This window comes from Schistocerca gregaria, chromosome 3, assembly GCF_023897955.1.
Source record: "Schistocerca gregaria isolate iqSchGreg1 chromosome 3, iqSchGreg1.2, whole genome shotgun sequence".
NCBI classification, from domain to species: domain Eukaryota; kingdom Metazoa; phylum Arthropoda; class Insecta; order Orthoptera; family Acrididae; genus Schistocerca; species Schistocerca gregaria.
In genome coordinates, this window is record NC_064922.1 from 838,056,905 (window position 1) to 838,075,322 (window position 18,418).

The 18,418-nt window shown below is 38.0% G+C and overlaps 1 protein-coding gene across 1 annotated transcript in view; it reads left to right on the plus strand.

The window, feature by feature from the left end:
* LOC126354853 (eukaryotic translation initiation factor 3 subunit E) overlaps window positions 1–15,903 on the plus strand; it is a 34,934-nt gene extending 19,031 nt beyond the window's left edge. Inside the window, exons 4-9 of the mRNA XM_050004841.1 lie at window positions 3,748–3,870; window positions 4,089–4,321; window positions 12,151–12,265; window positions 14,437–14,648; window positions 15,425–15,659; window positions 15,790–15,903. Coding sequence (XP_049860798.1) covers window positions 3,748–3,870; window positions 4,089–4,321; window positions 12,151–12,265; window positions 14,437–14,648; window positions 15,425–15,659; window positions 15,790–15,816 — 945 coding nt within the window. The 3' untranslated portion in view covers window positions 15,817–15,903. The remainder of the gene's footprint in view (window positions 1–3,747; window positions 3,871–4,088; window positions 4,322–12,150; window positions 12,266–14,436; window positions 14,649–15,424; window positions 15,660–15,789) is intronic.
* The last annotated feature ends 2,515 nt before the right edge of the window (window positions 15,904–18,418 follow it).

Here is an 18,418-nt window from a genome sequence, read left to right on the forward strand (position 1 = left end):
TTTATCTGAAAATAACATTTTTATGCTGAAATAAGGGTTTTAGAGACATATGCAATAGGGCATTCTGATGCCTGTGCATATTTATGAGCAAGGATGGTGCCAAGGCTAAACTGAGATGTGTCCATGGATAACACAATATTGTGGCCTGGCTAAAAGTTGATCAAATGAGGGACTAACTGTAGCTTAGATTTCAATTACTTGAATGCCCAGTTACAGGCCAGGGACCATTGGAAAGGAACATCTTTACATAATAATGCATGGAAGTTGGAGTGCAGCAGTAGCAGCATCTGCTGTGAATTTGTGGTAGTATGCAATTTTGCCTAAAAATACCTGCAATTCCTTGGGTAGATGTGGGGTGTGGCAACATAGCAATAGCATCAGTATGCAGGTGCAGTGATTTAATACGAGCACACGATGCATTAGAACGAAAATAAATAATAAGGTTGAAGAAAACTTGCAGAAACCTTGCAGATTGTAAAATAGAAAATGAGTACAAAGGTCCTGCAAATGTTCCTGTGTAGAGACATCAGGCACTATTATGTCATCTAAATAGTTGATGCACCGGGAACTGGTGCAATAAGTTGCTCTAAAAAGTGTTGAAACATAGCTGGTGTGCTTATAAAGCCCAAATGGTGTATTGATAACTTGGAGGCATTCAGATTCTTCGTCAAGCAGCAGCTGTAAACATGTGTCTGCTAAGTCAGTCTTTGAAAAATAATGCCCCCCACCCAAAGTAATTTTGCTAAAGCTGATCAGGACACTGTAATTTGTTGTTGTTGGCATGTGACGAGGGCCTCCCATCGGGTAGACCGCCCACCTGGTGCAAGTCTTTCGATTGGACGCCACTTTGGCGACCTGTGCGTCGATTGGGATGAAATGATGATTGGGACAACACAACACCCAGTCCCTGAGTGGAGAAAATCTTCGACCCAGCCGGGAATCGAACCCGGGCCCTTAGGATTGACTGTGCGCTGACGACTCAGCTACCGGGGGCGGACAGGGCACTGTAATGATTGTGCATTAATTGATTTTTAAAAGTCACCACAGAGATGTAGTTTACCTGTAGGTTTGTTTTACTATCACCAGTGGAAGAAATAAGTAGATTAACATCAAGGAATTGAATATGATTTACTTCTACGTTTACTTGATACAATAAAGTTACCGGTACTGTATGGTCCCGAAATAAATAGGGGTGGTGGGCAGACTGTTTCATCATGATATGAGGCTGAAATTCTGCTGCACGACTCAGTCCTAGAGAAAAAAGGGAGACAAGAATTCAAAAAGTTTAAAAGCATCCAAACCAACCAAATTTTCAGTGTGAGCATTGTCCACAATTAGGAATGATAATGAACGAACCACAGCCTTTTAATCTGTCACGTGTTTTAACTCACCAGCCTTCATGACACTGGAGCCAGAGGTTGAGAGCCCAAACCCACAAAAGTTTGAGAATTCACCAATGTTGCTGATGCACCCAAGCCACCCACATTCTCAGTGATTGCCAAACACAAGCACTTCAGTATATAAATTGCTCAGAGACACCGTCACTTCTGACACACTGTTAACATCTACGTGTGTTTCATCCTCATTCAGGTCTGGAAGAGTTATGGGAACAATGTATCCCTTTTTAAGGCACCTATTGCACATTTTCCAGTGCCTGGGGCACGCGGTCAATCCGTGTTGACTGGGACAGTATGGGCATGAAGGCAGTGGAGCATGAGGCTGTTGCTGTTGTGATGCGGACTGTTGTCGCGAACAACAATTACCTATATGATGCTGCAATAGCTTCTCTCTTTCCTTGTGAACTGACTGAAGGCTGAAAGGGGTGAGAGGGACTGATTTCTGAAACTTCAGACCAGGCTTGTATCTGATTAGCTGCAGCCCCTGAATCTTCGAATGACTGAGCTATGTCTAATACTTCCATAAGCATGGGATTTTCCCACTGTGGAGCTCACTCTCGAACTTCCCTGTCAGGAGCAAGACATATGATTGCATCTCGAACCATTTTATCTGCACAGACTTCCTTATGAACATTTGTCACAAATATGATGATAACTAAGTCCATATAGTTTTGCTGCCCATGCCCTGTATGAGTGTTTTGGCTACTTTAGGTAACAAATAAACACCACACGAGCAGCAATAACAATAGTACTTTTGCAATCATAGGTAGCAACTAACTCAGACATTTGATTGAAAGAAAGACTTGAAGGTTCTGTAAGGGGGCAGCTGACACAACAACTGATACCTGTGACAAAAAAAAGAGCCTTGCACAAGTTTGTGTCTGTTACCCCAAATGCTTAGAAATGTTGTTGCAGGCATTTTTTGTAAGTGTCGCAGTCTTCTCCTGCATCATTGTACACAGGGAAAAGTGGCAGATATGTTGTTGGTGGGGGTGCAAATTGTGCCAATGTATTCATTAAGCTGGAAATAGCAACTGGCAGTGCCCGCTGTTGTTTGAGAAGAGATTTGAGCACTAACCCAAGAACACTGTAACTCTATTACATGGAAAAAGTAGAAATATGTACGAGCAAAGTACATAAAACAGACAAGCGGCTGGCAGAGCCTTGTGCTCCAGCCCATATAGTCATTAAAGAGCATGCACAGATGGCAGGCTGCAGATGCAACTGCTGTCATACCAGGAGGCCTCTGGTGGCCAAATCGAGCAAAAACTTCACGCACAAACATTGAACCAGCACAGACACAAATTCGGTAGTTACAACTATTTTTATGGCCACTTAATCATAGTTGCCTTTTAATTATTGAAAGTATTTTAAATCCAAACGCTATATAAAATAATTGGAAAAAATCACATAATGAAAAAAAATCCTTTCCCATCACTCACTCTCTCCTAAACTCTGCTACCGGCCCCCTCCCCCACAATCAAGCTCCCACTACACCTGTTGCTTGTCATCCCTTTTCCTCTAACTCATTCTCCATTCCACTACTGCACACTCACTGTTCACTCATCTTTGGACCCCCACCCCAACTAGTCAACATTTAGATCTAAGACTCCTTCACGATTCCCTAATTTCTCTTACACATTAAATACAAAACAACGTAAGTAGATGGCATAACACAGACATGTCAAATCATAGAGGAAAATAAGTTTTAGGTTAAAGGAAAAACTAGCAATAAAATTGGTAACACTACACAAGAGACACACAAGATGTATGTAGCCAGAAGGATACAAACAAAAGTAGTGGTGCAACATTGAGCTGTTTCACATTAACAAATGCCTAGTTCTGCAAAGCAATTTCCAGAATCAATAGTGCCAAACAAAGGATTACCCCCAAAAACATGCGAGCAGAGGGCACTTCATGACATGAGTGAAAACCAGGCATAAAATAGCATAATTGAAACCAACCTCTTTTGTAACAAACTGTTTTTCGATCTAGAAACCAAGTCATATTGTAAATATCTTTCGTAACGGACCACTAGTGAAATAAAACAAAACAAAAACATACATCCACTAGTGAATGTAAAGTTGGGTTTAACATACCTTCAATAGTAATAAATATATTTGCTATTTAATTCCACTTGAGATATACCTAAATTATAATCTAAACCTCCATATAATATGCTATTTTTTTCATTTCATGTTGTACAATTTCAACTTAGGGGGTGTTGTTTGTACATTAAACCATTAATTTAATAGACAGCTTAAAAGTGTCTCAGATTAATGATCTATGTTGTCGTTGGTATTTCTGTTTAACTGCAATACCAATGGTTTTCTTCTTTTTATTTTTGCAGTTCAATTTGAATATGATGGACAGTATGTACAAGTTAGCAAAGTATAGATATGAATGTGGTAATTATGCAGTGTCTTCCAGTTATTTGTACTTCTACATGCTTGTCATGCCACCGTCTGACAAGGTGAGCGTAAACTAGTTAAAGTAACTGATAACTGTTTTCGTTTGAATTTTCCTGTATTTGTTATTATTGTATAATTGTCTAATTTCAAATCAGTTTTGTTAACATTTATCATTTATACACTGTTGTAAATTAAGAAGACTTAAACTGGTAGACAACTAATGATAACAACTGATTTTTTTTTTTTTTTTTTTTTTTTTTTTTTTTTTTTTTTTCTCCAGAACTATTTAAGTGCCCTTTGGGGTAAACTTGCATCAGAAATTTTGCTCCAGCACTGGCAGTCTGCCTTAGAGGACTTGAATAAGTTACGTGAATATATTGATACTACTGCATTTGCATCAGCCCTGCATCACTTGCAACAGCGAACGTGGCTGATTCATTGGAGTTTATTTGTGTACTATACACACCCAAAAGGAAAAGAATTGCTGATTGAAATGTTTTTACACAGACCACAGTAAGTAGTAATTATGTGTTTGTAGTCCTTACCTAATTACTGTTAATGAAAATTTTCACACAATAATATAATGAAAAAGATAGATTGCTATTCACTGTAAAGATGACATGGTGTGTTGCAGTCTGCGCAAGGAAAAAACTGTTACACATGTAACTTTCGGCCAAAACCTTCTTCAGAAAAGGAAAAACACACACACATATATTCATTTGCACAAGCAAGTATGTCTCATGCACAAGTGACTGGCATGTTCAGCAGCTCAGACTGGAAGTAATAGAGAAATTTATAAAAAAATAAAGCCAATATCAGACACAATGAGTAATGGAAGAGTTATATTCTATGGACATCTAAAAAGCCTACATGAAAGAAGATAAAAAAGAATTTTTAACTTTTTGACAGACATTATTGGTGTGGTTCAAAGAAGTTAAATCAGACATGAGGGAAATGGGAATAATGGAGGGAAAAAGAGGATAAGGAGAAAATTTTAGAGCAAAAGTAAAAAAGTAGAAACCAAAGAAAAAGATAGGTGGAATGTGTGCAGAAGAAAGAAGAGCAAAATGTAGGGAAAGGTTGAGAAATCAGCGGAAAGAAAGAAAGGAAGGAAGAAGAACAAGGCTACATAAGGGAAAGTTATGAAGTGCAAGACCTCGGGGCAACAAATTCATAGCTTAGCACCGTACGCAACTAAATATGTCTGTGCATGCACCACTTAACAACTCAAACTACTACTATCTGTTATGCCATAGTGGTTGATTGCTTACTGCCAAAACATGTCACAGTGTTGTAAATGCATTAATTGAAACTTGTATGACCTACAAGCAGCTGTGCCCAACTACTATTTTAGTAATTCCAGAACACAGTGGTATATGAAATTTCAGTTTAATTGAACTAAATGTAATGTTAAGTAGTGTTGAATGCAATCATTTGACTTGAATCAAACAGTAGAATCGCAAAAGCAAGATTTCATACATAAATTGACATAATTTAGTTTGTGTTAATTTTAAAAATTTCAATCGGTAAATTTAGTCATGCGTATGCTGATCACTGCTAGCAACACTTCCATCAAATAATTATAGTGACATAATCTCCAATGATAAGTCTCATATAACCTGACAACAGAAACAGAGACTGGATTATATGCATATGCTTTTGCATATATGGCTCCTTCTGCACCGGCACCCCTGGTTAATCACCTCTGCTGTCATACTGTATAAGTTGCCAACAATTAAATTAAGCTGTGCAAGCTTTTAGTTGCAGGTCCATTGTTTCAAGTTTAGTTTTCTGTTTACTTGTACACAGTTGAATGTGTTCACAATGTGTGATGTGTAACTGTTGTGTGCCACACCGCATGAAAAAAGAAACGTTTCATGGATAGCCGACCATCCTGGAACATTTACATACGATGGAATTGTTTTTAATAGTCATGTTTGCGAGAAAAAAGTTTCATGCAAACAAGTTGCAAATAGACCTGCATGTCAATACAAGTCTTCATATTGCAGGAATGCAGAAGAAAGGACCACAACAGCAACTTCTGACAACAGCAAGTTGCAGTAGCAGGCATTTGCCGAAAGGTAACCAAAAAAGTCAGTTTAACATGGATCTATGTGGAACCCTCATTGCAAGCAATATTCCTCTTCACAAATTTACAAACCCTATCCTCAAAGGCTTTCTGCGCAAATATTGCTTAAATCAAAATATACTAGATGAATCAGCATTGCGTAGAAGTTAAACATCATCAATTTATGTAAATGTTCTGGAGGAAATACGCAATGAACTCAAGGACAGCATTATCTGGGTTTCAGTTGACGAAACTATAGACACTTGTGGTTGTTACAATTACACATTTAATTGTTGGTGCTTTAAAAGAGCCACTGTCTTATTTAGTGGCCTGCAAAGAACTTGAAAAAGTAAATCATTCTACAACCACCACATTTGTGAATGAGGGTATTAGAAAAATATTTCTCGGGTCTTCTGCAGATGAAAATGTGTTTGTGTTTATTTCAGATGCTGCCCCCTATATGATCAAAGCAGGCAAACCGCTCCAAGTATTGTTCCCCAATTTGTTCATGTTATGTGCTTTGTTCATGGAGTACATTGACTTGCTGAAGAAGTATGTTCCACACTTGTGAATGTAAATAAACTGATTTCATCCACAAAAAAAAGTGTTTCTAAATGCTCCTGCTTGCACCAAGACCTACAAAGAAAAACTACCAAGCGTGCCTTTACCTCACGAACCGATGGTAACTTGTTGGGGTACGTGGGTTGAAGCTGTGTTATTTTACAATGAACATTTCGAGTCCATTAGAGGGGTGATAAACGACTTCGATGATGCAGAAGCTTGCAGTTTACCAGTGCAAGGATGCTTTTAATGATTCTGGTATTAAAAAAGACATTGCTGTGATTCACACTCATTTTTCCCCTATACCTGCAAGTATTAAAAAGCTTGAAACTCAAGGTTTGGCATTGAATGAATCTACTCAGTTAATGAATAAAATTATTCCAGTGAACTCCTTATTGCTAGAGGTATTCCCAAGAAAACTTAAAGAAAAATTTGAAAATGTTTTAAACAATAACCCAGGCTTTTTGAACCCTTATGCCAAATTGATAGTTTTATTAATGGAATGTGTGAACTCTTACCAGAAACAATAAGTGCCAATGTAGCGCCCGAATTCAAATAGTGTCCAGTTACCTCAGTTGATGTAGAACAGTCATTTTCTACTTGTAAAAATGTTACTACCGAACATTTGGAACATTACTTGGTCGTTTATTTTTACAATAGTAAGAAAATTTAAAATTAATTGTAAATGATGCTTTGGTCGAATAGTATTAATTAAAAGTTAATGCTGTTCAAAAAAATTCATGATTGTATGTTTGTAAATTTTTAGAAAATAATCACAGAAAGGCCTCCTTCGTAACTTCTACCAGAAAGTATTCAGAAAATGATATCAGCATTCTAAATGTACAGGCTTTTTGCCTGGCCAGTACTCTTCCTTATAATTGATATGCACTGGTTCGACTTTGAAATGTAATGCAAGCTGTAACTACTGTGTTTTTTTGTTATTTGGTCTTGCGTATTTTGACACTTTCCATGCATTTTTAACCATTTTTCATGCATATTTCAAGATTTTTTATGATGCATATAATCTGGTCTCTAGGCTTCTGCTGATTACTACTAGCAACAGTTCCATCAAATAATCATAATGACATACTGTCCAGTGATCAGTCTCATATAACCTGGCAACAGAAACAGGCCCAAAAGGTTATGACACATTCATATTTGCATTCATGTCAGCACATTCACATGGCTTGATAAGAAATAACATCAGCATTGGGATAAAGTTGTAATTAAAATATGAAAAGTCATTCAAAATATTTAAATGAATTTTGTGTTTTGCAACATTCAGGTATTAAAGAAGCATAAAAGAAGTTAGCTGTGGTTATACTGTAAAAATGGGGTTTAGTAAGTTGCAGGCCCTACAGCCTAACCAGTGTTGTGTTGGAACAGTTTTAAGAGTTCTGTGCCGCAATAGTAGGTCAGAAAACATAAGTGATACAAGCCACCAGCAGGAAGTATCTTTAGCTTCAGTCTACTAGACACAATTTTATTGCAGGCTAGAGTGGAGTGTCATTGTCTGTGGAAACTTTAATGTTCATTTTCTGTCAGATAGTACTGACAAGGGCCACCTAGAGTTGGCAGTGCCTAGCTTTGAATTATTTTCCACAGTAAAATTCCTTTTGTAGATTGTAGGAGATAGTGCATTAGCTACTAACATTTTGTTTTTAGACACTTCAGTCTGTAGTAACTCGACTGTAAATCCAATAGGCAATGGTTTACTAAGCATGATGGACAAACGTTAACAATAAAATGTATTGGCGAGTTACATATAGATCATAGAATAAAAGTGTTGTATCGCAGAATCGTAAACAGTGATTCAGTCACTATGTTAGGAGAGAAATTACTGGAAGAACACTGGGGAGAAATTTATAAAGCAGTGTTTGTAGAAAATTTTCTTGAAATATTCCTACGGCATTTTTTAATCTTGTTTTCCCATAAAATAAATAGGGAAAATAGAACATAAGTATGGATAAGGTGTGGATAACTTCTGAGGTTAAAGAATATTGTACTCGGAAGACAGAGGACAAGCATTAGTCAAGAGTCATTACCACCAGTATTGTAGAATGTACCAGTCTATCATTAAAAGAGCAAAACTCACATACTGTACTAAAAAATTAACCACTCCAAGAATAAGGAAAAAACTATTTGGAATGTTATTAAGCGGGGGGGGGGGGGCAACAAAAATAGTGATCCAAATTAAACAGAGCCCCAGCAAATAGCTCTGGGCAAAATGGTGACTCTATTTAATGATTGGCCACCAAACTGAATCATTACTTCCTCACAGTGGCAGCAAACACAGCATCCAGTAATAAACAACCAAATGCAGATGCATTAGATTTACTTGTACAGACTTTTCATGGACCACCCTCAGACATTAGTTTTAAAAATGCATCCACGAAGGTGACTGCAGAATTCATCAGGTCACTAAAAAGCAGCCACTTTGCAGGATATGTTGGTATTCCTAGCAGAATACTAAACTCTTGTGATGACTTACTATAATTACCCTTAAGTTATCTTTGGAATCAATCAATGATCGTGGTAGATGTCCCGACTACAGTTAAATGTGCTGTAGTAACACCTGCCTGCAATGCTAGAGATACGTAAACCACGTACAATTGCAGTCCTATGTAACTCCTTCCAGTCTTTACAAAAGCATTTGACAAAGTTCCTATAATAGAATAATGACTCATTTAATTGAGCAGTACTTGTTAAATGCCTCTGAGTACAACTTTTGTGAAGGATTCTCGAAAGAGCAAGCAATTCTGTACTTCACAAATGTAGTACTGGCTGAGACAGACAAGAAAAGTCATCCTGGTAGTATATTCTGTAACTCTGTTACAGCTTTAGATTCTCTAGATCAAAATATTCTACTGGGCATAAGAGAAAGCAAGTGGTCTCATTAACATATGGTCTCAGCTATGAAACTAATCTCAGAGGGACATATAACATGTGGAGTGCCACCCACAATAATTGATTTTTGGCCCATTCTTGTTTCTAACATATATTTAAATGGTCTCCCAATGACTTTAACACCTTAACATAAAACTCTGCAGTATCTTGTTTTTATTATTTTGACAGAAACTTAAAATCCCGAGTATACTTAGGCAACTTAAAAAAAGACCTTTGAAAAATTAAAACCCCACTTATATCAATTTCAGCACTGGTGTTAAGTGCTTGACCACTAGAGAGCATATGAAAAAAGTGATTTCACGTTTCAGGATATTTTAGTCAGGCTAGTGTATGAATACTCAGGATTTTATTATTGGTGATCTTCAGACTTTTGTAACTCACTAGTTGGAGCTTTAGAAGCTGTCTTCATATGTTTGTATGTAATGTCTTTCATTATAGGATGTTTTCCATTTTAAAAAATATTATTCTTGGAATGTAATTTGAAAATAAATTGTTCACTTAAGATTGTCACCCTGTATGTACAGCACCAGGAAAGCTCTTTCTTTTAAATTGTCTACTGAAAATTAATTCGTTGAGAGGAGGGCAAGTAATTTGTAAATCTGTTCCTTATAAACAATACTGCTTTCCATTTGCATGTAGACTGGGTCAATTCTCATTGTTTATGCTGAGGAAACATTGTCTTTGCACCTTCTCTCCAGCATTCAAAGCAATTACATTGCATTTAGATTGCATGTTCAAGCATAGTTGTTAACCTCACAGCCAACAAGTGAATTGAGCCTGGTAGTCTATTGGTAAAGTGTGTACCTGGAAACTGGAAGGTTGCGGCATCGAATTCTGATTGGACTTGGGATTTTTCAGTCTGCATTTGAACCTATCCATCACCTCTCAATGATGTGAAGAATCGTCAGAAATAACACTTGATTCAGGTTCCACACTTAAGTGTACCCTTCCAGGGTTGGATAGGTTAGAGAAGTTTATTATAGTTGTTGTTGTTGTTGTGGCTTAATTAAGTGATGGCAAGTATGAATAACTGCAGTGGCTGACAACTAGGCCTACATTCTTGTCTCTGTACTGGTACTGCTCTACATGCTTCGTACTTTTTAACAGTGGAGTTGCACAAATTGCAGTTATCCTTACCCTAGTACTGAATTTTCACTGGTTATCAGAGTATCTCTCTTTAATTTTGTGTGTGTGGTAGGGGATGGAGGGGGAGGGGGGGGAGGTACGTGTGTGTGTGTGTGTGTGTGTGTGTGTGTGTGCGCGCGCACACATGTTCATACATTCAAAATTTAGCTGGTAAATTTCATACACATGTCAATGCTTATATGAAATAGTTACAAAGTACAACACTAGATGCCAGCTTTTGTTTTTGTGCACTAGAAGATTCATCTTGTGAAGGAGGAATAATTATATAAACTACTCCATGAAAAAGTTTTGCATCTTGCATTGCGCTGTTTCATTTCTAGTGGCACAATTTTTTTTTTAGAAATCTTATATTTGCTCTACATAATCAAAGTAATGGGTGCAGGGTGAGGAGAAGACTGCCGACATTGCTTAAAAGCTTTATTCTGCTACTGCAACCACATTGGCACCTCATTTCAGGGTGATAGATTTTCTCCATCAACACAGAGAATGTTTATAGTACCAAGATTATTGAATAAAAGTGGTTTGTATTATTCCTCCAGCTAGAATAATCATTTAGTTTCCACTGTTAAAAATGCCCTCTCCTAGTCTAGAATACCCAGGATTGAATGAAAGGAAGATGTGAATCAAATATTAGGAAAGTATAGATGGAAAAATGTCTGCAGATACATTCAGAATGCTCATCAGACATAAGGGTCCAATGCTTTGTTTTGATCTAATATGACGAGACTGAAGCACATTATTCAGAAGTGATAACTGTCTACTTAGGTGCAGTAGTTGTGGGATTTCAACATAGTGCAGCTGTAGGCATGTGTTTGTGATCATAAGACACAACCACCTCCTGCTTGCCTGTTCTGAAACTTAAAATCACTGCCTCATGCAGATTGTTGTCAGCAGAATGATAAAGCCCCACTCCCTCCCCCACTGAAGAAATGAACATAAAACTGTGACATCATCAGTCATGGATTAGGTATCAGCCTTGTTCTACCAAAATAGTCTTGGTTCTCCTCCTTTTTGTCCTTTCTGTAGTTAATTTGCTATAATGGTAGTCAGTCATTTTTCATCTGTCTCATATGTGCCACTCATTTTCTATGGAAATTATTATTGCCATTAACTACAGTTGTATGAAATTTTCTTCTGATATGTTCATTTCTGTTAGCCTTGTCTTGTTGCATGTTTAACTCTGTAGGAATCTCAATTCGGATTTTTGTATACATTGTTTCTTAGTTTTTCATGATTGTGCAGGTTTAGGTATTGTTTGTAGAATTTCATAATTGTTTTAGTGCTTGTTTAATTTTTATGTTTCTATGACACGTTTGTTTGTTATGTGCTGACCTTTTCTCTGTGTCTGTGCTTGAGAAAAGTCAAGAAGGTAAAATGTGAGATTTGTTGTAAGATTTATATATAATAATGTCTAGAGAGTTCATCTTTGGTTTCTCCTGGAGGACTAATCATCAGCAAATAGAGTTATAGTAAAACAGTGGGTGTTAATCTCTTACCCACAGGTGCTTTGCCTTTCCATTGTCCAGTCAGTCAATATATAAATTAAGAAGTGTCAGTAATAAACTGAACCCTTGCCTAAATTGTTTTTATGTTTTACTGCAAGCTGTTTCGCCTTGCTCCCAAAGAGTTAAGGCCTATAACAAAAGTATTTATTTTTCAGATATTTAAATGCTATCCAGACCATGTGCCCTCACATATTAAGATATTTAGCAGCTGCCATTATAATTACAAAGAACGAAAGGAGCCTCAAGGAGTTAGTGAGGGTGATTCAACAGGTAATTTCATGTAATTTCCTGCAGCTCCTAATATCAGAACCCTGTGTGCATAAATATTTGCTAAAACAGAAGGCGTAGAGTAGTAACAGGTATCACAAGGTACCACTCTGAAACTTCAGAGATTGTGCAGATATTTACTTCAGTATTGTGAAATACTGGCTTAGTATCATTTTAGTCTTGGACAGTAATTTTTTTTTTCTTAAGACCTGTGTGCATTGTGAGCTCACAAACCTCTTCATGATTGTGTGATTTCTGGTGCTCTGCAGAACATGTGCAGAACATCCTATTGCTTTTTGTAGTGGTGTGCAAGTAAGGAAGTGTGCGAGTGATCTGTTTTGCACAAAGACAAACAGAAAATACATTGTGGTAGCACTAGCTTGCTCTCTTCTTCGTCCCAAACCCCAACTGTTGCTGCTCTGGTCAGTGGCAATGCTGGGTTAAGCACAGGATGGGGCTAGGTTTTCTGCTTTGACTCCCTTCAGAGAAGTTTTGTGCCTGGAAAACTATCAGTCACTGGTTGGTGTAATGCTTGACTTGCTTGTTGTCAGCGACTCATAGTAATGATTATAGTGGCTTTGTGCCTTCATCATACCTATACTTCGTGAAAATCAATGTTAAATGTTCTGTGTGCACTGCAAAGGAAACACTACAAAAGCACCAGAGTGATGCTATTGACTGGAGTGTCGCTTGGTAAACTGCCCCTTCCTGCTGTGCATTGCCACACCACCTACCTTCTTGCACTACTATACTGGTGCTTTTCTTTTGCTGTTTGAATCCTCTTGACTGAACTAGAACTTATGCACATTGTGTATAGCTCTCCACTGACATCTTTCAGTAATTGCTTGAGTATTTAACATTAGCAGCTGTACTACTAGCAGGCAGATTACTGCTCTCGCCATGTATTCCTGCAAGACTTATTCAGTAGAATGCTATTTACATTATAATTTTCAAGTCTGGAAAAATGTATCACAAAAAATTATGAAAGCACTTTCATCAAAATAGACCTCTTCACTATCACAATTCTTAAGAAATGAATGCTCTTTTTAAGGTCACCATGCAACTGATTATATGACAAACATGCTTCCTTCATTTGTTTTCTGATATACAGGGTGCATCTTGACCACCCCAAATAACTTCTCGCCCAAAAGCAAAATAAACACTGTTTCAAATGAATCCTGCACTAGGGGGCATAAACCAGCATGATTGCCTTTCTTTGTTATGAAGGTATGAACAGCAGTAACCTATTTCCTAAACTCAAGATCTGTTCAACAATGTGTCACTGTACCATTCATGTAAGCATTATGTTATTAAAAATGTAATACAAAATTGACTTTGATTGCCCTTCATTAGCGTACAGAGCAGTTAATCAAGATGACATAATCCATCCACTTTGTGAAGTTTACAGGAAACAAATGTATACATAAGGAACTCCCATAATTGAATAGTGTTTCTATGTTCTCTTCATTGGTGTACATTATATTCACACATGTCTTCAATTGAAGACAGTTAACTAAATGACCTATGTTTGTTTCCATTGTGTGTCAGTTGTAGCAAGTGAATGAGTTACACTACCTGGTACATGGACTTTTATGTTAGTACACAGAAGTCAGTCACTTTTGTTTTGTTTTTGAACAGGTCTTGGGAAGACGTGGATTACTGAATAAAATAGGGTGAAAATAGATACACTACCATTCTTATTTTCGTAACAAACAATGCTGTAAGAAAGGCAGCCACGCTGGTTAATATCCCTCTGGTAGCTAAACTACTTCGCCCCTCCCCCTGGACAAAAACTTGAGGTTGATTAGATATGCCATTAAAATACATGTGTTCATTGTAATCAGTTTTGCAGAACTGTCCCAGTCTTGGGAGCACAGTGACAATTGTAAATGCCAAACTCTGATTAGTAAAAACTAAAGCTCTTCTTGCTGATTGGATATGACTATTTTTTATTGTGTATGTGTATTAATTTTTCTAGGGTTTGTAGCTTATGCCATTGTGTAAGCTGAATAACCATGAATTACTTATTTGTTTGGAAGGGTGGTGGTGGGGGACATTCACACTTAAAAATAGAGAAGTAATGGTCAGTGAAGGATATTGAAGGAAAATATAGATGTAGAAGTAAGTTTGTGTGAATACAATACATAATATTGTTTGAAATTTTTCTGTTTCAGGAATCTTATACTTATCGTGATCCAGTTACAGAATTTCTGGAGCATTTGTATGTGAACTTCGATTTTGAAGGTGCACGTCAGAAACTGCACGAGTGTCAAACAGTGCTTTTCAATGACTTCTTCTTGACAGCATGCCTTACCGACTTCGTGGAGAATGCTCGACTTATGATATTCGAAACTTTTTGCCGAATTCATCGGTGTATCAGCATTGGGTAAATACGTTTCTTTAACTGCAGTGGTAGCACTAACAGCTCAGAAAAACAATGACTAGCTAACAGATAAAGTTATGTGAATCAGTTGTCATGTTTCAGTGTTCTTATTAACATTTGTCAATCTCTGAGCAAGCTCCTAAAGTATGTTACTAACTTTGAGATTTTGCACTGCCATTATCCTCCAATTCATTCCCTTCTTCACGCAGGCGCATTGCCATCTGTCTGACACTGGATTCTGCTTTTTGTGGCCATACATATTTTCTACTATGTTTCTCTCTAATGCATGTGGAGGATACCTCTGTTCCAAGCTCCATTTTCTCATACTTCTTGACATATTTCAGTAAGCCAGTATTACTTTTGTCTTCTACAAAGTATTAATTCAAAAGCTAAGCTAAACAGACTGTTGATGATTTGATTCTATCACCTTTTACTGTGATTGGACTCAAATTGAATAATATATTTTACTCTGGATTCCTTACAAATATTTGTAAATGCCACCCAAAGTGATACTTACATTTTTCAGTGCAGAATGACATAGTTCCCATACTCTTCATGGCCATGTTTGCAGCAGGATGTTACACCCAAGCCAAAAAGAAAATTGTTCCCACACTCACTATTCTTATTGGACATATTATGTTTTTCAGTGTTAGTCTTAGAGAAGCGTGTACCATACATGTTGAGTGTCACAAAGCAGTTAGTGATGACCTGTGCTTGTTTTTATTATAAATAAAAATTTGTGAAACTCTTTTGTATGAGACTTCATTTTTTTCTCGCAGGATGTTAGCTGAAAAGTTAAATATGAATCCTGAAGAGGCAGAATGCTGGATCGTTAATCTCATTAGGAGTGCAGACCTGGATGCTAAGATCGACTCAAAACTAGGTCATGTTGTAATGGGGACACCTCCTTTATCTCCTTACCAACAACTTATTGAAAAGATTGACACTCTTTCTGTTAAATCAGAAACCCTGCAAAATCTTGTTGAAAGAAAACTAAATGCCAGCAACCAAGATGTAAGTTCTTTGTGACATTTGTATTGCAATCTGTGATATTCTTTTAAGATGAAATTAGGTCATTTCATTATTTCATATAAAATATTCATATGCAAACAGTACTAAAGGACATATTTTATTTTTGTTTCAGTATCGGTGGGGAGCCCCAGAGTATTGATCTCAATCTTGTAAAATAGTGTAAGGACTGTATTTTACTGCACACAAACTGAACATTAATAAACTTTACAGAAATTGTTTCCTATTACTTCATCTTATCATCATCCTACATGTGAGAGAGCATCCGCCTACAAACATAAGTTCATGTAAACTTTGTAGAAAAAGTCACATCTGTAACAAGAAATTTTTATTATTAGAATCCCCTGCATGATAAAAAAGTAAAACTGTTAATGTAATGGCCCCTCAGTGCTCAGGAATCAGGTTTTGGGTAATTTGAAATTAATGTTTGCTGAATAACCATGACTTAATTTGTAACAATACCTTAAATTATTTGTGGGGTTGTTATCAAAGCCATCTCATTCCAGAGGTGTTAATTTTCCTCAAAGTGTGTTAACACTACATGGAATATGTTTAGGAGTAACTAATAATATTAATGGCCAACAGCCTTGCTGCACTGGTAACACCAGTCCCATCAGATCACCAAAGTTGAGTTCTGTTGGGCTTGGCTAGCACTTGGATGGGTCACTATCCGGGTCAGCTGAGTGGTGTTGGCAAATGAGGTGCAGTCAGCCCTTACGAGACCTATTGAGGAGCTACTTGATTGAGAAGTAGTGGCACAGTCGTGAAAACCGAAAACGGCCACTAGAGCTGTGTGCTGACTACTTGCCCCTCCATATCCACATCCAGGGACGCCTAAGGGCTGAGGATGACATGGCAGCCAGACGGTATCATTGGGCCTTCAAAGCTTATTCAGACTGTGTTTGTTTGTTAATAATAATAATAATAATAATAATAATAATGGAAGAAAGCACACAGATAAAATCTATGTAAATCACTTCACGCCTTCTACTCTCTTCGAGGGGAAACTGATTCATAGTCATCCTGTACAGCAGGTTCAGCATTCTTCCTGGAAAGGCAACTTGCCTCGCCATGGGCGCTGCTCACTTTTCAGTTTAGAAACACATAATGTCTCCTCAGTATTTCCTGTCTCATTCTTTTATTTGAGTAAACAAAATAATTTTACTGAGCTCATATTTATATAGTAGTTATTTCCAGTTTATTAATTCAGATCTCTGTGTGAAATTTGATATGTGTGGAAGAGAGTGTTACAGTTATCAACTATTCAAATCAAAGCACTGAAAAACGGGAGACTACCAACGTATTTACAGCATCAGCAATGAAATGGGCGAATGTATAGTCAACCAGAAGAAAGCAGGGGAACTCTGATGAAACCATTTTGTGACAGTTTTGACAAAGAAATTTCTCCATCAACCACCAATCATATCAGTTGTTAGAGGACCAGTCAAGTAAATTAACGTTGCCAAAGCAGAGGCTGCTCTGGAGGAGATGAAGAAAGGAAAAGCTACTGGTTCCAAAGGTCTTCCAGTATAGTTATGTTGCTGTTACTCATAGTAACCCTTCTTCATCAATGCTGATGGTCTCAGCTTGTCGTGGATCTGATGTCATGTGCTTAGTTTTCTTTTTATTGAGCTGCAGGCCATTTGGTGCAAGTCTGTTGTTCCACTCTTGTGTTTGGCGGTAGCAATCAGGCTTGTTCTCCACAGCGAACTTGACATTTTCAGCATAGCGAAGTGTCCATGGAAGGAGCTAGTGCAAGTCTCATGTGACAGTGTCAGTTATCCAGATGTCACCATAACAGGCACAAACCAGCAAGGTCATATTAACAATTGTCTGGCATCATAGCTGAGTGGTCAGCATGTCTTGGCTGTCGTGTGGAGCATCCAGGTTTAATTCCAAATATTGCCAGAGATTTTTGCTTTCTGGGAGAAGTGGAACAAAGTCTTCTCAGTTTCATGGAGTCAATTGAGGAGCCACCTGTGCCTACAACGGCCACAAGGGCAGTGTGCCGACTGCATCTGCATAACATCATATGGCAGGGGATGACACAGCAGCCAGTCGTCATGACGCAGTCCTGTAGCCTTGACTGCAGACTTTCTTTCGAAAAGTTCTCACAGAGTTGTATGCAGTAGATTTAAAGTGTAACCCTAGTACATGTACTTCCCCCACTGCCCAAGAGAATGTGTTGGACCATGGGCACTTCCTCAGTTCACAGAACTGCATTGTGTCCATCATGTATTGAGACCTTAAGCCAGCTTATTCGTCGTTGCATTGCAGTCCCTCTCGCTCTCCATCTCTTTGGAGCGATTTCCGCCATGCACTCTGCAGTGTCGCATTCTGTGCTGATGACGACCATGGACCACTTGCCACCTATTATCCAGCACGGTAGCTAGTCTGTTGTGGTGGGGCCGCCATGTACCCTGTTGGTTGTAGCCCCCCTGACAACACAGGGATCGCTCTACTGATATGTGTGCCATTAACTCCCCACGTATGCCAACGAGTAGATGCCTATCTCTCTGGGGCACCTGGAATCCCAACAATGGCTGTTCTGCCAGGTGGCCCTTGCTGTGGCTGGGTGGCACCCGTGGGGAGGCCCCTTGGTCAGAGTAGTTGGCATCAGGGTGGATGACATGCAATGTAGCATGGTACATCTCTTGTTGGTGGCCAACCATCAGCAGTCTCTAAGTGTTTGAGGGCTCACTTTAATGCAAATGTGTATGACCCCCAAATCTTTCCCCTCCCTG